Source organism: Sinocyclocheilus grahami, unplaced genomic scaffold, assembly GCF_001515645.1.
Source record: "Sinocyclocheilus grahami isolate Dianchi unplaced genomic scaffold, SAMN03320097.WGS_v1.1 scaffold25.1, whole genome shotgun sequence".
NCBI lineage: Eukaryota > Metazoa > Chordata > Actinopteri > Cypriniformes > Cyprinidae > Sinocyclocheilus > Sinocyclocheilus grahami.
The window spans coordinates 3751783-3774715 of NW_015505204.1; the positions used below are offsets into that span (position 1 = coordinate 3751783).

General features: G+C 36.5%; 4 protein-coding genes and 1 pseudogene across 7 annotated transcripts in view; 3 read left to right on the forward strand and 2 right to left on the reverse strand.

Annotated features, from left to right (window-relative positions):
* Window positions 1-2920, reverse strand: part of LOC107565114 (uncharacterized) — a 33623-nt pseudogene extending 30703 nt beyond the window's left edge.
* A 7384-nt stretch (window positions 2921-10304) lies between these two features.
* Window positions 10305-12945, forward strand: LOC107565125 (fibrinogen alpha chain-like). Its single transcript, XM_016250340.1, has 4 exons — window positions 10305-10461; window positions 10597-10742; window positions 10941-11832; window positions 12108-12945. Exons 1-4 carry the CDS (start codon window positions 10305-10307, stop codon window positions 12803-12805), a joined length of 1893 nt encoding a protein of 630 aa, XP_016105826.1. The 3' UTR covers window positions 12806-12945.
* A 63-nt stretch (window positions 12946-13008) lies between these two features.
* Window positions 13009-15639, forward strand: LOC107564329 (fibrinogen alpha chain). The gene is made up of 4 exons (XM_016249384.1): window positions 13009-13740; window positions 13978-14161; window positions 14443-14588; window positions 14922-15639. Exons 2-4 carry the CDS (start codon window positions 14104-14106, stop codon window positions 15213-15215), a joined length of 498 nt encoding a protein of 165 aa, XP_016104870.1. The 5' UTR covers window positions 13009-13740; window positions 13978-14103; the 3' UTR covers window positions 15216-15639.
* Window positions 15640-16695: 1056 nt separating this feature from the next.
* fgb (fibrinogen beta chain) overlaps window positions 16696-22933 on the reverse strand; it is a 7157-nt gene continuing 919 nt past the window's right edge. Inside the window, exons 1-8 of one of the 2 annotated variants that reach the window (XM_016249394.1) lie at window positions 20483-20620; window positions 20364-20378; window positions 20049-20252; window positions 19542-19725; window positions 18982-19323; window positions 18030-18152; window positions 17364-17649; window positions 16696-17249 (exon numbers count right to left, since the gene is read on the reverse strand). In XM_016249394.1, the coding sequence (XP_016104880.1) occupies window positions 17018-17249; window positions 17364-17649; window positions 18030-18152; window positions 18982-19323; window positions 19542-19725; window positions 20049-20252; window positions 20364-20378; window positions 20483-20560 (1464 nt within the window). In that variant the 5' untranslated portion in view covers window positions 20561-20620 and the 3' untranslated portion in view covers window positions 16696-17017. Of the gene's footprint in view, window positions 17250-17363; window positions 17650-18029; window positions 18153-18981; window positions 19324-19541; window positions 19726-20048; window positions 20253-20363; window positions 20379-20482; window positions 20621-22933 lie in introns of those variants that run through there. The other variant, XM_016249402.1, reaches the window with a different exon arrangement.
* The window catches only part of rnf175 (ring finger protein 175), a 6895-nt gene continuing 6300 nt past the window's right edge, over window positions 22339-22933 (forward strand). For all 3 annotated transcript variants that reach the window (XM_016249413.1, XM_016249429.1, XM_016249421.1), the window contains exon 1: window positions 22339-22483. In XM_016249413.1, coding sequence (XP_016104899.1) covers window positions 22463-22483 — 21 coding nt within the window. In that variant the 5' untranslated portion in view covers window positions 22339-22462. The remainder of the gene's footprint in view (window positions 22484-22933) is intronic.

Consider the following 22933-nt stretch of genomic DNA (forward strand, 5'->3'; position numbering starts at 1 on the left):
ATAAATGTCTTTACTGTCAGTTTTGATCAATTTTATGTGAACAGCAGAATAAGTATAGTAGTACTTATACTTTGTAAAACTCTAGTAACTATCAGTCAACGTGTGCTGAATTCAAATGCTAAGTCAATAAATATTCAAAACTTTTTTGTTTGTTGTGCTGTATGTATCTGATATGATTTTCATCTTGGATTACGCTGAGACCTAGTGGTGTGGCTGTAGCATCATGCAAAATCATCTTATTAAGTGAAAGTGTCCATTAAGAGGGTGGTTACTGAGATAAAATGAGTAGTATTCGCCTGGTCATGTGAGGTCAACATGTCAGCTCCCATGAGACAAATACATGCCCATGAATTACATAAGCATAAATTAAGTTCAATTACCTGTGGCATTAGGTCATCACCAGTCACCACAGCTACCTTCAAGTCAAGTCCCGCCTTTTGAACTACTTCCTGTAGAGCTGCTCCACAGGCAAGAGGATTGACACCTCCAGCATTACTGACCACACGAATACCTGCAGGACACAAAAGCACATCTTCAATGTGTCTGAAATGACTGAAGATGAACATTATTCATGATATTTAAAAAAAATCTAAATCTAGTTAGTATTTCCATAAAATATAGTGATTAAAAATTAAACATTTGATATTATATTATATAGGTTAGGTTAGATTATAACATAAAACAGCCTAGAAAAAACATCACTTAATCGCAATAAAATATGTCTGCATAAAAGTGTCACAGTCTTATCATAACTTTAAGGTTTACCTTTTTTGCTGATATCCTTAATAAATGGACAAAAGGAAAGGACAAAATCAGGAGCATATCCCATATTCTGAAAGAAAAGAACATTCTTAGACTCAATACAAGTGTACAGTATATTATAATAAGCACATAATAAAAGTCAAGAATAGTACTGAATACCACAGAATCACTGAATTTATTATCATTACAAATATTTATTATTATTACAAAAGCAGTTGTATGGGTCAGATCAGGTATGAATAACACTTTAAGGTAAGGTTTAGGATGGAGGAATAACTTATTATATATATTAGGCTGCTGAGAGCAGTGACATGGTGATTTCAGACAGATAATCAAACACAAGGAAATCCCATTTCCCACCATATATGAGCTGAGGAACTGCATGGAAGAGATTTTTCAAGGGATGATTGTTTTTTGTTGTTGTTTTTTTAACATTTTCAGCAAGATATATACTGGCCCAAACAATTGGTCACATAAGCCACACTTAGAAATGTATGACTGAATAAAAAACGAATTATAAAATCAAGTGGCATTTATTGTTGATGAATATGCCATTAGCTTCCGTTCCCAAGCAAAATATTCCACAATTAGCTTTTTAGGAAAAAACAGGGCCGTTTAAAAGAAAAAGAAAAATGTTTGGACACTGCGGTCGTTACATGTTAGTCGAACATCTTTTATGAAAAGATTCACTAAAATGAGGTTGAGAGGAGTTGGGAGAAAAGTTATAGTATTCCATAAAATATAGTGATTAAAAATTAAACATTTGATATTATATTATATAGGTTAGGTTAGATTATAACATAAAACAGCCAAGAAAAAACATCACTTAATCGCAATAAAATGTGTCTGCATAAAAGTGTCACAGTCTTATCATAACTTTAAGGTTTACCTTTTTTGCTGATATCCTTAATAAATGGACAAAAGGAAAGGACAAAATCAGGAGCATATCCCATATTCTGAAAGAAAAGAACATTCTTAGAGTCAATACAAGTGTACAGTATATTATAATAAGCACATAATAAAAGTCAAGAATAGTACTGAATACCACAGAATCACTGAATTTATTATCATTACAAATATTTATTATTATTACAAAAGCAGTTGTATGGGTCAGATCAGGTATGAATAACACTTTAAGGTAAGGTTTAGGATGGAGGAATAACTTATATATTATATATATTAGGCTGCTGAGAGCAGCGACATGGTGATTTCAGACAGATAATCAAACACAAGGAAATCCCATTTCCCACCATATATGAGCTGAGGAACTGCATGGAAGAGATTTTTCAAGGGATCATTGTTTTTTTTTTAACATATTTTCAGCAAGATATATACTGGCCCAAACAATTGGTCACATAAGCCACACTTAGAAATGTATGACTGAATAAAATACGAATTATAAAATCAAGTGGCATTTATTGTTGATGAATATGCCATTAGCTTCCGTTCCCAAGCAAAATATTCCACAATTAGCTTTTTAGGAAAAAACGGGGCCGTTTAAAAGAAAAAGAAAAATGTTTGGACACTGCGGTCGTTACATGTTAGTCGAACATCTTTTATGAAAAGATTCACTAAAATGAGGTTGAGAGCAGTTGGGAGAAAAGTTATAGTGTAATTAGTTTACAGATACACAGTTATTTTGATGTGTTTTTATCGAATGTTGTGTGTGACCTTCACTCAATAAATGTGGTTTAAGACTATTCTTGGCGTCAGGGAGGTTAGGAAGAGTGTAAAGGCGTGATATTATGCTTTGGTGACATCTAGTGGTCAGTCAAGAAACTACACACGGGAAGAATTTACTTCGCTTGTTCTGTGCAAGCCCGTCCTCGTCAAGAACTATTATGCATAGGAATAATAACTTATAGTAACTGTCAAATCATATAAAGTCAAGTAATTTTATTCAAATACCTGACGTTGCCGTATCACCCCAAAACCCTGCCGCGCATCCGATACGAACAGTTGTATGTGCCGATGAGGCATAATGTCTGTGACAGCTTCTGTAACGTGAGTCTCTTGAAAAACATCTGACAGTAGTTGCAGATTCACTGAAACTGTGCGAGTATAACGCATTATTCCTGCAGAAAGGCAGCGGTGAAGCTGAACAAACTCTCACTGTCGACCGACGCAAACTCCCGGATATGCGCGCGAGGTTCGCCATGCTCGCCAAACGCATTTCTCCCTGAATTTATTTATTTCTATCGTTCTGTGTACAGACGGCTGTGCACTTAGGCTACTACACAACTTAACAGTCAAAAGTACAAGCTCGTACCACAAATACCACAGAATCACTGAATTTATTATCATTACAAATATTTATTATTATTACAAAAGCAGTTGTATGGGTCAGATCAGGTATGAATAACACTTTAAGGTAAGGTTTAGGATGGAGGAATAACTTATATATTATATATATTAGGCTGCTGAGAGCAGCGACATGGTGATTTCAGACAGATAATCAAACACAAGGAAATCCCATTTCCCACCATATATGAGCTGAGGAACTGCATGGAAGAGATTTTTCAAGGGATCATTGTTTTTTTTTTAACATATTTTCAGCAAGATATATACTGGCCCAAACAATTGGTCACATAAGCCACACTTAGAAATGTATGACTGAATAAAATACGAATTATAAAATCAAGTGGCATTTATTGTTGATGAATATGCCATTAGCTTCCGTTCCCAAGCAAAATATTCCACAATTAGCTTTTTAGGAAAAAACGGGGCCGTTTAAAAGAAAAAGAAAAATGTTTGGACACTGCGGTCGTTACATGTTAGTCGAACATCTTTTATGAAAAGATTCACTAAAATGAGGTTGAGAGCAGTTGGGAGAAAAGTTATAGTGTAATTAGTTTACAGATACACAGTTATTTTGATGTGTTTTTATCGAATGTTGTGTGTGACCTTCACTCAATAAATGTGGTTTAAGACTATTCTTGGCGTCAGGGAGGTTAGGAAGAGTGTAAAGGCGTGATATTATGCTTTGGTGACATCTAGTGGTCAGTCAAGAAACTACACACGGGAAGAATTTACTTCGCTTGTTCTGTGCAAGCCCGTCCTCGTCAAGAACTATTATGCATAGGAATAATAACTTATAGTAACTGTCAAATCATATAAAGTCAAGTAATTTTATTCAAATACCTGACGTTGCCGTATCACCCCAAAACCCTGCCGCGCATCCGATACGAACAGTTGTATGTGCCGATGAGGCATAATGTCTGTGACAGCTTCTGTAACGTGAGTCTCTTGAAAAACATCTGACAGTAGTTGCAGATTCACTGAAACTGTGCGAGTATAACGCATTATTCCTGCAGAAAGGCAGCGGTGAAGCTGAACAAACTCTCACTGTCGACCGACGCAAACTCCCGGATATGCGCGCGAGGTTCGCCATGCTCGCCAAACGCATTTCTCCCTGAATTTATTTATTTCTATCGTTCTGTGTACAGACGGCTGTGCACTTAGGCTACTACACAACTTAACAGTCAAAAGTACAAGCTCGTACCACAAACAGTGTTGCCAACTCATTTTCAGGGGAAGTTGCTAAAGGAAGGTTGATTTGTTGCTAAAAGATGTTGTGGATGTCATTGAGGGATGACGTCAGTACGTAATCACGACGCAAATTTGTCAAATGTCTTCTTCTTCTTCTTCTTCTTCTTTCAGGTTTAATGGCGGTTGGCAACTCATCTCAAAGGTGCATTACCGCCACCTACTAGACTGTAGTGTGGGCATTAGACTGACATCAAAGGAGTGGAGAGGGAAGATATATATATATATTTTTTTTTTTTTTTTAAATATATACCCTATTAAATTCTTTCACTTAACCCAGTGTTTTTCAAAAATGACATTAATAAATTGCGTATTCTCCCAGATGTTTTCCCTAATAAATGCTCAAGTGTCATGCTTTGTTCATCCATTTGTGCCTTTAATTCTGCCCTATCTTCTTCATATTTTTTGCAGTCTAACAGTATATGCTTCACTGTCTCTTGTACATTACAATAAGTGCATAATCCAGTGGGATGTTTTCCTATTCTGTGCAATGTTGTCTTTAAACCAGTGTGCCCCATTCTAAGACGTGAGACTAACATCTCCTCCCTTGGGCTTCTGCCCTTCCTCATGCTTGTGACTACTTGATTTTGTATACTGTATAAATGACGTCCTGTATCATGTTCCAATATTCCTGCCATATTTTAAGTGAATGTTGCTTTATGATGGTTTTGACCTCTGCTCTACTTATTGGTACGTGTACATCTACTGTTTCATGCTTTGTAGAGTTTTTTGCTAGCATATCCACAACTTCATTTCCTTCCACCCCTACATGGGCAGGAACCCAAAGGAAGGAGACAGCCATTCCCTTATTATGAAGTGTGAGAAGCAAGTGGAGTATTTGATATATGAGGTCTTGTCTACATGACGCTCTTCCAGATTGAATGCTTAATAATGCTGATATAGAGGCTATAACGACACCTTGATTCTGATTATTTTCTTCCACCCACCCTAATGCCAATTGTCAAATCTCAGCAAAAACATGTATTTTTATATGTTCATTTAGATTTGTTCGTAATAATATAAATGAATAATATAATATTAAAATATAAATACAATTTTTTAAATACACTGAATTATCGAAAGCGTACACATTTTTGAACGATTACAATTGAATTTTTTTATTATTATTATTATTAGCTAGTAAACAAGTAAAACTACAAATTCTGAGCAATTACACTTTTAAGCAGTGTATTGGTAGTTAATTAGTATGCTACACTCTAAGAAAAGTCTGTAAAAAAAAATGCACAATCTACTATGTTAATATGAAGGAATTTTCTGTATTGATTTTTCCACAGGTTCGTTTTTACCTGCATTTTTTTATTACGCATTTTCGGGTTACAACGGATAATGTCCTGGAAAATTACTAGCACCTTTTCCATTTTTCTACATATTTTTCTTACAGTGTCCTAACAGTTAGTGGCGAAAAAATGGAAAAACAACCTACGATTGTTGATGAGTTAGTAACTAACTCATCAACAATCGCAGGTACAAGCTACTAACAAAGTGTCTCATAAATGAACAACAACAGTACTCAATTATGAAATTATTATTATTACTATTAAATTAAACTATTGCAAATAGCAGCTTACTTAATTCCTGTGATGTGTGTACTGCTAAGCATCTTTGGATTTTCTCTTTTTGTGTAATTGAAATGGTAAATTGTGCCTTTTTATTGTTTGAGTCACTTATCAAAAGATGCTAATCATATTTTTTGCAGTCTAACAGTATATGTTTCACTGTCTCTTGTACATTACAATAAGTGCATAATCCAGTGGGATGTTTTCCTACTCTGTGCAATGTTGTCTTTAAACCAGTGTGCCCCATTCTAAGACGTGAGACTAACATCTCCTCCCTTGGGCTTCTGCCCTTCCTCATGCTTGTGACTACTTGATTTTGTATACTGTATAAATGACGTCCTGTATCATGTTCCAATATTCCTGCCATATTTTAAGTGAATGTTGCTTTATGATGGTTTTGACCTCTGCTCTACTTATTGGTACGTGTACATCTACTGTTTCATGCTTTGTAGAGTTTTTTGCTAGCATATCCACAACTTCATTTCCTTCCACCCCTACATGGGCAGGAACCCAAAGGAAGGAGACAGCCATTCCCTTATTATGAAGTGTGAGAAGCAAGTGGAGTATTTGATATATGAGGTCTTGTCTACATGACGCTCTTCCAGATTGAATGCTTAATAATGCTGATATAGAGGCTATAACGACACCTTGATTCTGATTATTTTCTTCCACCCACCCTAATGCCAATTGTCAAATCTCAGCAAAAACATGTATTTTTATATGTTCATTTAGATTTGTTCGTAATAATATAAATGAATAATATAATATTAAAATATAAATACAATTTTTTAAATACACTGAATTATCGAAAGCGTACACATTTTTGAACGATTACAATTGAATTTTTTTATTATTATTATTATTAGCTAGTAAACAAGTAAAACTACAAATTCTGAGCAATTACACTTTTAAGCAGTGTATTGGTAGTTAATTAGTATGCTACACTCTAAGAAAAGTCTGTAAAAAAAAATGCACAATCTACTATGTTAATATGAAGGAATTTTCTGTATTGATTTTTCCACAGGTTCGTTTTTACCTGCATTTTTTTATTACGCATTTTCGGGTTACAACGGATAATGTCCTGGAAAATTACTAGCACCTTTTCCATTTTTCTACATATTTTTCTTACAGTGTCCTAACAGTTAGTGGCGAAAAAATGGAAAAACAACCTACGATTGTTGATGAGTTAGTAACTAACTCATCAACAATCGCAGGTACAAGCTAATAACAAAGTGTCTCATAAATGAACAACAACAGTACTCAATTATGAAATTATTATTATTACTATTAAATTAAACTATTGCAAATGGCAGCTTACTTAATTCCTGTGATGTGTGTACTGCTAAGCATCTTTGGATTTTCTCTTTTTGTGTAATTGAAATGGTAAATTGTGCCTTTTTATTGTTTGAGTCACTTATCAAAAGATGCTAAAAGTTGCCAAATTAAGTTGGCAACACTGACCACAAACAATCTCATCCGTGTAGGACAAAATCATGTTATCGTGGTTCCTGCAACTGCTGTTACGTTCTGTGCCGAGGCTTCGGAGCAGGAAGCGGTCCGAATCTAGTAAATCCACAGTCCTCTGCCCTGTTAAACTCAGCCACTTTCCACTATTAGACTAATAATATTGACCCTCCTGCCTATTATGAGCAAATACTTGATTTACACACATTTGATAGCCCCATTCATTTCAAGCCAATACGTTTATTACACAGCTATGTTATGTTATACAATCATTTATATACCACGAGCAAATACACATTATATTCATATAAACAGATTAGTCTATGTGGAATTTTTTTTTTTTTCTTCACCGTTATTTCTAAGCCTTAACTGGCGCAAAATACAGTGTATCACAGACCACATCAGGTCATCTGTAATGTAGCAAATGAAGCCTCGAGAAATGAACCCTTTTGTGAACCACTTGGCTGAAAGGCTTCAATGCATTATGAGGCTTCATCTCGCCATGACTAGTTCCTACTACTAGGCTAAATGGCATCTGCTATCCCATCATTTAATGCACTACAGATCTTTGTATTAAAATAGGTGAATTAAGGGTGATTGGGACTTATGGTCGAATGGGACAGTATAGCTATACAGAATTAATTTTCTCACCTAGTGAGTGAAAATAAAACCTTTTTTTGTTAGACCACATAATTAAAACGGCATGCCCTCATTGGTATGACATCATGTAGGTGGCCGGGCAGGCATCAAACCGGAAGTTGACCATGAAATGCATGAGCTGAGGAAAATTACATAAGCTTTTGCTAGTTTTCATAATAAGGTCCTAAAATTGCCATAGCTACTATATTATACAAGCCTTTGATTAAATATGATGCACTGCTTCCACAAAATTAGTAAAAAATGTGTCAATATCACTAACATCATATCTATTTTTAGAATTAGGTTGTTTTATTTTGTCCCAAACACAATTTGGGTGGATGGGACAGTGCTTAAATGCATTGCTAATTAAGAAAATTATTTACTTTTTAACAGAGAACCATTGTATATGCTCTGTATGCCCTAAATCAGTGGTTTCCAACCTTTTTGATCTGCACAAGCCCTAATCAACCACAAAAATATTAATGAACTAGCTAGATTTTGCTAAAATAAAAATTCTGAAATAGAAGCATTCTGAAAATAAAAGCATTATAAATAAAAATGGTTACAGTAACAAATCATATTTGCGTGTCTTAAAGGTTTGTGCAGGTTAAATGTGTTTGTCAAACAGTTAATTGGTGATGGGGCCACCCAACATATTTTTATTTCATTTATTTATTTATTTTGGACCTTTAGCACTTTTTTACTTGTCTATTTGATTATTAAATGTTTTCAATGACTTTTGGACTTCAAGCCTTCTTTTACCAGTTACATGTGTTGTAGGACTGAGAAATGAAGCTGAACAGAAATAAACGTTGACTCTTAATGATGAGAAAAGTAAATATTGCATATAAAATTATATCAAAGTATGAACTATCCTGTGCAATACAGTAAATATTCTTACACTACCCTAAATCAATGAAAAAATGTGCTGTCCCAATCACCCAAACGTTACCAAAAAAATGTTGGGGGCTCAGTTTACAGAAAAGTGTACGTCACGCATCCTTTCATTATAATATAAAAGTTTTTCTTCTTCAAACTGGTAGTTAACATCTTCAGTATTACAGAAACGTATCATGTGTTGGGCTGATGTTTTTTTTAATTATGGCAAGAAACCTTGCACAAGGCGGAAATTCAAAAACTGCCCCAATCACCCTTAATTCACCCTAGCTGAAATTGTTTATTTGAAAAAAAAAAAAATATATATATATATATATACATTATATATATCTATATATCTATATCTATATCTATGTATAGATAGATAGATAGATAGATAGATAGATAGATAGATAGATAGATAGATAGATAGATAGATAGATAGATAGATAGATAGATAGATAAAACATATTAAATTAATTCGCCCTAGCTGAAATTGTTTATTTGAAAAAAAATATCTATCTATCTCTATAGATAGATAGATATAGATAAAATGTATTAATTATTTACTAACTTACATATGTATGCAGCGTATGTATGGGTAGGTGAAAAGTTGTCGTTTTTACTAAATGACAGCAACGTTAAAAGGTTTAATTAGAGATTATATTTGCCTGTATTACAAGTGAAAAGTAGTTTATAAGGCTATAGAATCAGAATCAGAATCAGAATCAGAATCAGAATGAGCTTTATTGCCAGGTATGTTTTCACATACGAGGAATTTGTTTTCATGACAGAAGCTTCCGCAGTGCAACAGAATGACAGTGACAGAACAAAAACACAGATAATAAAGAATAAAAAATAGAACAAGTAAATAAGTAATAACAATATATAAATTGACAATTGTATGTGCAGGTATATTACAATAGACATAGTTTACTAAAGAGGAAAATGTACACTATTGCTAAGTAATGTATATATATTATATATAAATATTATAAGTAATTTATTCATATTAATTCTATTGGTGGTTTGGTTTAAAGTTTGACAGCCAAACTTGTTATTCTTCCAAAATCATAATTTCCTCATAGTAGCCTTACATCTGCTTTATCTATTTTGATTTTATTGTAAATATACACAACACATAGTGATGAAGAGCATCAGTGCTGAGCTTTCTTTCATTAACAGAAGAGATGTATTGATCTGTATGATCTGTATTGTGCAATGTGAGTTAAGTGCACATCAAAACAACTTAAAACAAACATTGGTTGTGTAACTGAAAAGACAGTCCCAGAAATTATCCTCATGGGCGCAAACTCCCACCTCTTCCTGTGCATCTTTCTTGCAAGTTGTTGATTGGAATTTACAAATCATAGACTATAATGATGATTCAACCTGTTTGCAAAAATGCAATGTCGACACAGTCGAATCTGTCCATAAGCAATGATATATTCACAGCCCTATATAAACCACGATATCCTCAAGAAGATTGAGAAGATACGTCGTCTTCTGGACGAGGGCCGGAAACTGTATCGCTCCGCCGATCAAGTGTCCAAAAACACTTACACTTACCTAAGAGAGCGACTGACCTCTAGCGCTGGTAACAATTTGCTTCGATTCAGTCTTTGATTTTTGGAAATTTTGATCATTCATGCCAAGCATGAAGTTCATTTGTGGAAGTTCACAGTCGTATTTTTAGAAGACACTATAGAAAATGTTTCCTCCTTTCTCTCAGGTAATGATAACAGGTACACCACCTTGGCCGAACAGCTGAGACAGAGGATTACTGATATCAAAATTAAAATTGACCGTCAACTCCGGTTACTGGACGCTCTGAAGTCGCAAGTCAAAGATCAAGTTGTTGTAATTCAGCGACTTGAGGTGAGCTAAATATTTATATAAAAATTATTTTAATTTATTAAAATTCAGAAATGTATGATAGCCCTTTCAAAATAAAAAAGGTAATTGTAAGGGAAAGTTGAAAATACTTATATTTAAGCGTTAATTGCATAAGTCAATTGACTGCATGACATAACTTACTATTGAAGCACATTCTCCCAATATTATCTCTTGGCGCAGGTCGACATTGACATCAAACTACGCACATGCAAGGGCTCTTGCGCCAGCTACAGTGAGTTCTCGGTGGACAGGGAGAGCTATGCTGCTCTGGACAAGCAAATGGACCATCTCAACACTTTCCATGTCCAGAGCGTGGAGACCGTTAGTTCTCTGGGAATCATGAAGAGCAGGCCGTTGAAGGACGTGGTGTTACCCTCCATATTTAAAAGCGGAACGGGCAAAGGCGAGCAGAAGCAGCTCCTCTTCGGAGACGTGGGTCAGATGCAGCTTACTCTGGAGGCGGAGGGATCCACTGCCGAATCTGCCGCCACTGTTAGCAAGTTCCCCACATCAGGTACGGGCTCAACTTCTTCCTCTACATCACATACGTCCACCTCCACCTCCACCGTCAAGCAGTGCACCAAATCAGTGCGCAAGGTGGTGACACACACCAAAGACGGTCCCGTGGAGAAGATTGAGGTTTCGACTAGCGGCCCCGGCTGTGAAGATTTAGAAAAAATGGGAATTTCAGATGCAGACTTTTTGACGGCAGCCAAAGAAGGGAAAGATCTGAACCGTGATGGAGTCAGAATAACCGTGAGCAGTGGGAATGAAAAGTCCACTACTTCTCTCACTCATGGCACAGATGGCCTAGGTGACTTCGGTGGAGGTTTCTTCACGGGTCTTGACACTGATAAGCAAAGGTTATCCTCATCTTCATCCTCATCCTCCACGAAAAGAGTCGTGTCAGATGGAAGCAAGAGTTATTCAAAGACCACCCTCTCTAGTGACCCAGGTTTTGGGGATGACCTTGGGGCGTTCATGCGTGGCGACGTGGAAGAGGATCTACCCGACATCCACGCACGAAGCGTGAAATCGCACGACGAGCGCAAGGCTGGCTTTGTTGGTGGAGGTACACTTGAGTGAAACTCTTAACTCAAGCAGCACACACAAGTGAACCATTAGAAAATGTAATTCTATTGATAACAATAGTAAGAGTTTGTTAGATCTTCTTGGAAACATGTGGTGTAATGGACTAAACTAATATCCAAGTAATTTCCAATAACATGTCACATTTAATTGCTCATCCAGAAACAAGTCCACGTAATTAGTTCCGAAATGAATTATATGGATCTCTGGAACGAATGCAGCTTTGCTCTAATCAGCAGGTGTGTAATCTTCTTTCAGATTGCGCTGAAATTCTGCAGAAGCATGCGAATGGCGGTCAGAGCGGCCTGTTCAAAATAAAGCCGGCTGTGTCGGAGGAGATAGTAGAGGTTTACTGTGACCAGGGCACTGGGTTGGGAGGCTGGACTCTGGTTCAGCAGAGGGAGGATGGGTCTGTTAACTTCAATCGCACTTGGAAGGAGTATCGAAATGGTTTTGGCCGGTTAGACCAGCAGGGTAAGGGCGAGATCTGGATCGGCAACAAATTTCTACACCTTCTCACTCAGAAAGAGAGTCTTCTAAGGGTGGAGCTGCAGGACTGGGCCGGGAATGAGGCCTACGCCGAGTACAGCGTTAGAGTTGGCTCGGAGGCCGAGGGCTTTCTGCTGACCGTGTCGGATTACGTGGGGGATACAGGTGATGCATTAGTGCAAGGTCAGCCTAACCTCGGATCCTTCCTTTCACATGCTGGCATGAAGTTTAGCACCTTTGATAGGGACAGCGATAAGTGGGAGGAGAACTGTGCAGAGATGTATGGTGGAGGGTGGTGGTACAATAACTGCCAGTCGGCCAACCTTAATGGGATTTACTATAAAGGAGGCCAGTACGACCCTGGCACCGCAGTCCCTTATGAGATTGAGAATGGTGTTGTGTGGCTGCCTTTCAAACCAGCTGATTACTCCCTCAAAGTGGTGAGAATGAAGATCAGACCTGTCTAAAAATGAAAAGAGGGGATGGGGAAAAGGACAGATAGCCATTGTTTTGAATGATCTGCTTGTCATAATGTGAAGACGTCATGTTGCCATGTATGCTTTCACACAACCAGCTTACCTCATGTTTCCAATAAAAATGTGTTCACTTCAAATTTTGGAGTGTGTGTTTTTATTTCAAAGTATCTGGAAACCGACATCCTACAGCTAATTCATAACCACAAACAAGCACAATGTTCTTTTAAATGTGCTTAGATCATTTTGCTTTCTTTAACTTTTCAATAAATAATGCTTATATTAGTCTGTCTCTGAAAAAAGTACAAAATCATACATTTAGGAGTACAACAGCTTGTTTTACCTTATTTAAGCCCAAAAGGTTCATCATTGTAGCTTAAGAGTACATATCACTAGGCTGAAGTACAAATATGCACCTTTAGAGTAAATAGTATATTGTCCCAATGACAAGCTGTTATACCTCTAAAAGTACAAATTTCACACATTTTCTTTCTGATAGTGTATCCTAAAGATCATATCATCATTTTGACCATTGGTTAATGATAAAAAAAAGGCATTTACTTATCCACTAGGTTCAATATGAAACCATAGTCAAGCTCTACTCGTTTAGATATACAACTCTAGATTGTTTATTTGTTACTTAAGATGATTTCACATCAAGGTTGTGAATAAAAAATGAGCCTACAGCATTACCACTATATATCATTCACAATCATATGATATATAACCCTATCAATATGAATGCAGCTTTCAGCATTTGCCATCTATGAAGCATAAACATTATTATCAAGTTTAATGCAAGTGTGTGGTTTGTTGCAGTGTGTACGGCCTTGAAATCCAGTCTCAAACAACATAATCATTATGGTTACACCAGATTTGGACACTGTCCAGCACGGCCAACATATCCTTTGTGCTCTGATGAGGAGAGGGTGAGTTATTTTGGAGAATCAGATCACTTGTTGTCTTCCAAAAAGTGCTTTTAAATAAACTAGTAAGTAAATTAATAATAAAAAATGCATTCACTGATAAATATAATAATTATAAGTAATATAAGAAAAGATAATGATTAATTCTAGCACAGAAAAGTAAATAAATTATTAAACTTATTCCGCAGTTGTTGGAATCAATTGTTACTGGAAGTTTTTTCAGGGTTTTTTTCTTTGTAGGAGGATAAATGTCCATCTGGGTGTCATCTGGAGGGTCTTATTAATCTTGCAGATGAAGACATTCGGAAACGTCTGAGAAATATTTGTGAAAGGATTCAAGAAAATCAGGACGTCACTTCATCTATAATGCAAAAGAGTGTGCAGTTTTATGGCTCACAAAGAAAAGCTATCATCCAGACATATAGTATGTCAAACGTTATGGTTCATTATTTTATGAGATTTTCTCTATTCATGTGTTTTATAAACAAGGTAAAAATGTAAAGATACCTGAAGCATTTAGAATCCTTAGAAGAACCTCTCCTTTAGGGTTCCTAGGGTTTCACCAGTGTGGCGAACAGTTATGTTATTTACAATATTCATTTCAAGAACCTAATTTTACCTTCATAAATTATTATTACATTAATAGGAACAAAAGGCTTTTAGATGAACTACATGAGGTGGCCTCATGGTATTTTCTCTGTGCAGTGCAGGAGAGCAGATATGCTAAGTTTGCTGAAGACCTTCACAGAAACTTAACATTGCTACACAAGAGGTCTGCAGAACTTGCAAAAGACTTACAGAAGCATCATCACTTGATCTGGGATCAGATAAATGAAATTCGTCGAATTGAGGTAAGCGAAATCGATGCACGTGTCAGAATACTTTTTATTATTGGTTCTTAACCTTCTTCAAAGTCAGTATTCGAAGCCCCCTAAATAGCATGAATAAATATCTCTGAAAACTGTATTTTATACCTCAGTAGAAGTTTATTAAAGCCCCTTGGTTGAGAACCTGCTGTTTATTTTATTGACTGGAAAGTCAGTAATTTCAGGCACACATAATCAATATATTTGATCAGATGTTCTGCCAAAACGTTTGAGTCAGGGATTTCATTATTTGCTTGAAGTTGAAATGTAACTTTTGTCCTGATTCAGACTTGTTTTTGTTTAATTTTTGGAGTGAAGGTGGACATTGACATCAAAATCCGTGCGTGCAAAGGATCATGCAAGCAAACCTTTGACCATGCCGTTGATAACGAAGCCTTCAAAGCTATGGAGAACAAAATGCAGCAGTTCAGCACTATCTCAAAGAGGCGAAAATCATTCTCCAAAAACAAAACACTAAAACTTCAGTCTGTTGATCGGCCTAGTGTGTCCCCCTCTTACCGGAAAATTCCCATTGTTCGCACTGAGCTGCTTACAAAGTTTGAAGACATTGAGCAGCATCAGATGATTTTAGAACTCCTAGAAGATATTTAATCAGATTTATGCCTAGATTAGTAATATGTGGGATTATTTCGTCTGACATTGTGTATGGTTTAGTAATACATATATAATAATAGTAATATACTGACAAATACTGTACTTATTTCTTTTGATTTTGTTATCTATTTACTACATATTTATTTGACAACTGTGCCATTTATTTTTCCAATATCATGTTTACAGTTTCAGTTTCTCTTTCTTTCTTTTTTTACAGTAGTCTATACATCTAACTTATGTGCAGTATTCCATGTACAGTGTTAGAAGATACAAATATCACTATTTTTATACCAGTATAAAATGAGAAAAAATTATCTACTATGGCTCTGCCTTAGTTGCAATGCAGACGCAAGTTCAGGGGGCAGTCGTGGCCTAATGGATAGAGTCAGACTTATAACCCGAAGGTCGTGGGTTCGAGTCTCAGGTCCGGCAGGGATTGTAGGTGGGGGGAGTGAATATCCAGCGGTCTCTCCACCTTCAATACCACGACTGAAGTGAGACCCTTGAGCAAGTCACCCCTGGCGCCGCAGCATTGGCTGAACACTGCTCCGGGTGTGTGTGTGTCTGTGTGCGTGCGTGTACTCACTGCTGTGTGTGTGCACTTGGATGGGTTAAATGCAGAGCACAAATTCCAAGTATGGGACACCATACTTGACCACACGTCACGTCCTATCCTTTTCCTTCCAAATGTGTATAAGAGACTGTACAAAATAACATTTCACACACAAGCATCAGTCTGTCAAACACAATGTATTAAATACCTCAATAAAATAACTCAAAAACTGTGAAAACTTTTACATTTTTGTAAAACTATGTAGTGAGTGTCAAATAAATATGAATCTGAATTTTGGAATGAATATGAATATTTTTATTTATGTTTAGGTGTATCTTTGGCTACTGTCATGGGATGATTTGAACGATTTTGCAGTTTTTTTTATTGCTTGTTTTTTTATGTTTTATGGGTTTTTTCTTTTAGTTAAAAACCGCATTGTTTCCACCACAACAAACTATTTTGTCCTCAATAATGTTTTTTTTTTGTTTTGTTTTGTTAGTATACTTGTTCAACAAGAAAAATCAAGGTAAATATCACCTGTGAGCAGAATTTTTTTAATGGTGTCAATTCCAACCAAGATATAATTTTGTCAAATTAAATTATATAATGGTCTCTGTTTAGGATACATACAATGCTAGCTACAAAAGTCCTTATAAAAATGCCTTATCAACATAAATTAATTTTATTTATTTTTACAAATGTCATTTCCATGGAAAATGGAAACAGTCTGTGGTGAAAATTTTCATGACAAAGATGACAGAATTCTTCTGTGATCCATGTATATAAACTTGTGAGAGATGGGAAAAGTGTTTTAAGAAAGTTTATTTACTAGAAGTTGACAAAGTCAAACACAATCATGACGACCCAAAAAATGCTAAAATGCTCTAAAATAAGAAAACATTACATAAATACAAAGACACATAATTTTTTATAGGTCAGCTTTAATGAGAATTAGGCAGATTGTGTTACATTCCTTACAATCCTTGTTGCAGTCCTTGTGTTACATCTTGTTTTACATTTTATCCTTATGTTTTTTTAATACATTTTCAATAACACAGTCTCAAACTTTTCAAGTTAATTCACTCTTTTTTTATGCATGTATGAACTGTGTCTCTTGAAATGTTTAGGTTCAGGTTTTATTATCCTCCTATTCTCAAAAAAGCCTAAATGAAATGAATGCTATTGAATGGGAATGTGCTCAAGAATGGACACATCTACTGCATCTCATTTCAATTTACTTGAAGTTTTATTTTTGTTTGAAGAAAGGTCTGATCTTCATGCTGATAGATTTGAGCGAATACCATGAGCCCTTCCAGTTCATCCACACAATGCCATCATCTGTCCCATGCTTGGCCATATATTTTGTATAAGATCCTCCCCAGTAGTATCGCCCATTAGGATTACAAGAGTGGCATCGGTTGTACCACCATCCTCCTCCATCTTCTTTTGAACACTGCTTAGAAGGATCTCCAGGTATCCTGTTTGAGATGCAGACAATTGGAAAGAGAAAGAACATATTAGATACTGCACAACTCATCCATGCAGTTTTCAATTTGGCCACCATTAGGACAGACTCTTAGGACCATACGCACCATTTGTCATTATCTCTGTCGTAGGTGCTGAACATCATGCCGTTATGAATGGTCATGGTACGGTTCTCTCCAAACAGTTCTGTTGCACCATTCAGGAATGTGTTCCCAGCTGTTCCTGAGTAACGACCAACTGCTAGGATGTAGTTGGTGGCTTCGCCCTGCACAGTGAACTGCTCATACTGAGCGTAGACCTTTGAACCGGACCAGTCTTCCATTTCAACCAGAAGCTCAGAGGGACCCATCTTTGTAAGCTGACTAGTACGGTCATTACCCAACCAGTACTCGCCTAAAACAGTCCACAACAAGTACATTAGAGAATGAGATGATATGAAGAGTCAGTAAATGTGACTTAGAGAACCCTGCTGAAAAGACTGGATTATGCTGGTTTGGTTCTAATGGGCTTTTATATATATGCTGTTCACCAGTTTTTTTGGTAATACTGGGTTGACCATGGAAGCTTGTTGGTTTAGCTGGTTAAGAAGCCAGGTTGAGGAAATCAGCACACCAGCATCCAAAACACAACATATATTTGTCTTTTCTGCAGGGTTTAACTACATCATTAGCACTGCTAGGCTACATTTGAAGTTCTTGGCTAGATACTTCAGGTACATCAGTAAAACTCCCACATGCAGAATCACCACACATCATTTGTTAGCCGTAGCTCACCAGGAGTCTGGCAGTGGCCTTTGCCCACATCAAATGCAATGTTTCCAAAGCCTCTTCGGTAGTCATCCCAACGCCTGCCAAAATCAACACTGCCATCCATACGGTTCTGGATGAGCACCCAACCTTTGGAATAGTAGAGAAGTTTATAACGATGGTTGCGTCATTGGTAAAGTATGCTTCTACACACATTTTTACTCCAAAATTCTAAAAACGTACCTATTAACTGCAGTTTCTGACTGAAATAAACCCTACTGGCAGTAAAACACCAATAACCTCTATTGCTTTTCACACAAATTATGATTACAGGGCAGATTATCGATTAACAGAGAGTTATTTTTCGCAAGGTTCCTTGCATAATACTATGTTATGACCTCAAAACACTTGACCTCAAAGCATGATTGATGATTTGTTAATTAGTTTGCATCACATATGGTTTTTCTGACAAGAAAACTTGCTGTTTACATCAGTAAACTTGCTTGGTAGCTCACCTGGTACAGCACTGCACTTGTGGATGTATGAGTCTTGTGAAACATGAGGTACAATAAAAGAGCTCGTAGACTTGTAGAATCTAGCTAAAATGGCAATGTTGCTTCAGCAAATTAGCTTTTTATCTTACATTAGTTTTTGATGCCATTTTTGGTTAGGTTTAGGGTAGGGTTTTTTGTAGTTGCACTGTTATTTTTTACTGGACATGAACTGCCACACTACATACAACAACCAATGACATAAAATGCTGCCAGATTCACATTAATCTGTTTCGGATAAAACTGAATGCACTTTCAGTGCCACTCACTGGACATTTCAATTTGAAAGTATTACAAAACGTAATATCACTTTGCAGAAAAGCCTAAATTGGATGTTTCTCATAACTTTCCTCAACAGGCCACATGATTTTGAGATCCTGAGTTACGTTAGGGTTATGGGTTTGTTTAAAGGATGAAAGTGGACATACCTCCATTTTTACTTGTCTGATCGCAGAAGACCTTGTAAGGCATGCCGAGTGGATCAGGCCGTATGAGGTACATCTGAGATTCTTCTCCTCCTTTGCGAATGATTTCTTCGCACTCCTTGCCAGAAACCACAGGAATCGGGCAGCTGACTTTACAAGGCACTTGGCACTTGGCCCTCTGAGCACTGATGGCTTTCTCCAAACGCTGAATCTTCTCACGGATCTTGTCAAGCACAGCCTGTAGGATTTTGATGTTCTGGGGGAAGGTGATGTCCACAGCGTCCTTAATATAAGCATGCTGGGTCTCTAGGCTGTCTGTGTACTGACCAACCAGCAAACCATTGCCTATGAACCAACACAAACAGTGTTTAATAAACAGTGTTCTGCCAATTCATTTAGCAGATTTGATTAGATTATGTAGTTCCTGGGAATCAAACCCATGTCCTCAGCATTACCAGTTGTGCTACAGGAACACTAATCAAGAATTATTCTTGTCTGATCACAATAGACTATTACCTGCAGATCTACAAAAGTTTCTATGCTCTCTTAGGAAGTATAGTTACCCTCGCTGACTCTTTGTCTTTGTGCTACTTCTGTGGTCATATCCAAGACGTAGCCATAGACAGAGTTGGTGGACTGGGTCAGCTCATCCACAGATCTTTTGAGCTGATCTACAGTTGGCCTCACGTTACGTTCTTGCTTCTGGACGGTTTTCTTTAGATCACAACCTGTGGGACACAACACACCCTGAATAGAGAGAGAGAGAGAAAAAAAACAACAATTTGAATTGTGTTTTGTTTGTGCGTATGTTGGATCGTAACCAACAAAAACACCAATATTCAGATTAACGGTTGACAAAATTGATTTTCAGTGTGAGATTATTAATGCTGTACATTTGGTCTCCCCAATATTGAACATTTAGTTATGTCATTGATTTAAAGTTCTATATTGTTATTACGATCGCCTACAATATTTGTCATCTTATTCTAAAATATCAGAAATGTTATGTTGCCCATCAAAACACATATAAGTAGAGCACAAGTAGAATCAAAACACTTTGGCACTCTGACCATTTTCTCAGACATGTGGTTACATCCACCAGAATCTGGCTGCTCTTCCTTCTCCAGCACAAGTTTTCCCACCGGTGCTGCAGTTGGTCTTCCCCGGTAACGGCTTCCCCCACTGATGGGAGGTGGGGCTGCCGGGCCTGCGGAGTACGTCTCACGACCTCTACTGACGGGACGATGACCCCTGGGATCTTGGATTTCTTTAGGCTAAAATCAATACAAAATTCAACTAAAAATGTTACACGTTACTGCATTTTTTTAATGTAATTGTTTGCAAACGTTCATATGATTTGAGGCCATATATATAAAAAGACTTACATCTTTTTTGCCTTCCTAAAGTAAAAAAAAGTGGGATAGAAAGCAAACAATAATCACTATATTATCAAAAAGTAACAATATAATTCCATATAATTCCGTATAATTCGGTAAATATTTACCGCTCCATCATCTTCATCATAGTCGCTCTGTGCAAGAGCTCCTACAATACACAGGCAAAGTAAAAAGCGAAGCTGCATTTTTGTGGAGCTCACACTTCAGTTCCAGTGAAAGTGTGCGGTTTTCAGCTAATTCAGTGCTGCTCTCCCAGAATTTATACCAGATGAGCCCCCCGCACTGGAACAGGAGGGACTGCAGTGCTGGTTAATCTTTAATTTTTGAGAAAGCATCATTTTGGGGAAATGAAGAAATGACATGAGCAAAGCAATGATAAATAACCATGAAGCAATCAATGTATATGTCTATTATATAAATGCATATTTCAATATAACAAACAAATTACAGCAATAAACTGTCTGTATATTATATATGGCTGTTAATACTGAATGTAAAAAAATGTTTACAATGGCAGATTTTGAAATAGAGATCCTGACTTCTGGCAGCATTTGAATTAAATTGCCACTGCTGCTGCTAACAGAAGAATAAAGAAATGTATGAATAAAGAAAATAATTCCAGTGTTCTGGTGCAAATTGAGTTTAAAAAATAGCATTTTTAGTACAATGATTACTACCCAATTATATGAAAACACAGTTAAGGTTTTGACGTTGAGATTAACATTAAGCACAAAAGGATGTTCAATTGAGAAACGTTCTGTCCATGTGCATTCTGTTAAATTTGCATTACTCAGCAAGTAAACTATTGCTGTTTGTTTGGCCAGTGTGATCTGTTGCGCCATATCTTCAACCACCCACATCTCTGACTTTGACTCAGAGTTAACGGACATGACTATGATAAACAGACACTTTGTACTCAAATGTGTAGTGAAATAGTTATATTAAAAACACTAATGCTCTCAATCACTCTCATCTATCATTGTAAAATTATAGCTTTGTATTTACCCTGTAAAACCTTCCGTATCATATTTAATATGTAAAATTCTAAATTATCAACACTATCAGTTTTCATAAAAACCTGTTTCATAATCTACTAAATGCAATTAGTCGTCTGACTGATTTTTTTGTACCCCTTTTCATGTCACAGTGCACATCTTTTCGCTGTGAAATCTTTACATATTTTTAAAAAGTAAATGTAAGAATAATTTTTGTATTGTTAGTAATATTTCACGATGAACACAGTGATTTCATCAAAATATTTGACCATATAAACATAAACAATTGCACCAAAATTGCATTTGCTAAGTTTTTGCATATGACAACTTTTTTTAAATATATATTTTGTTTATTATATTTTGTAATAAGGTTCAAAAATCCAAAAACTTCTCTTAGTATTATTTAGCTAGCTATAATGGTAATTAAATAATGTTTACACATGTATAAAAGCCTACATTAAAATCTGTCATATAAATTGGTCTCTTCATTAGAAGTTAGCCTACTGATTGCCACCATTGATTGACAATTGTTTTTTATAATATTCAAAATATCTGTATGACATTATATTCTGCAGTTCTTCACTGCTGTACCGAATATCTATACTTTTCAAATTATCACATCGAAGTTGAAATTCAAATATTGTGACAAAATTCATTTTGTAGGGTGCCACAAGTTTGTTAAAATTTCCAAAGGGTGCCGTGACTAAAGAAAGGTTGGGAAACACTGAGTTACAGTGTAGCCTGTGTAGACTTGTGAGTGAGTGTTGCTCATGCGCAGATGCGTGCCAACAGACCGTCATGAACACTTTACAGGAAATCCGTCGGTTCTTTTGAACTGTTCACTTCAAAGATCCGAGTAAAGACGATTCAGTGATTCTTTCACGTCATGACGTCACCCCCTCAGTTCTCGGCTCGTTACAAGTCGAACATGTCTGAATCCCATTTATGGACAGTTTCAAAAGATTCATTGAAAAGATTTGACTCACAATAATGATTCGCTCACGAATCAGATAACGATGGAACACGACCAGGATGTCTGCCGGTAGCAGCGGAGCCATTAATAGATGACTGGAATCTAGACCGATATAAATAATGGCTGGCTTGCAACCCCAGGTACTCGATTCAGTATTTTATCGATAGACAGTCCGGAGACAATTAAAACATTTAGTGTTTGGCCCTAATCTTGTGGTCTATGTTGTAGCTGTCGTTCTACACTACCAGCTACGCAGCTAACGTTAGCTAGTACGATGCCATTATAATGAACTAGTCTGTTTACACCGCTCTTTAATCGACACACTCGCGTGCGCTGCAGATAGATAACGTTAGCTCCATTGATTATAATGGGAACGGTTAGGTTAGGTTAGGTTAGTTTAGTTTACTTTGTCTGTCGGTTGTTTGTTGTGAAAACTGGCTACAGGTTAAACGCCTTTTAACGTAGCAGGAACAACTGATTGTCAATGCATGTTTGTAGGTTACTATGGGGTGATCTGGGTGATACAGTAATGACATTTTATCAGTTACAATGTAACTGCCTGCCTGTTTTATTAAAGGGGTCATATGATG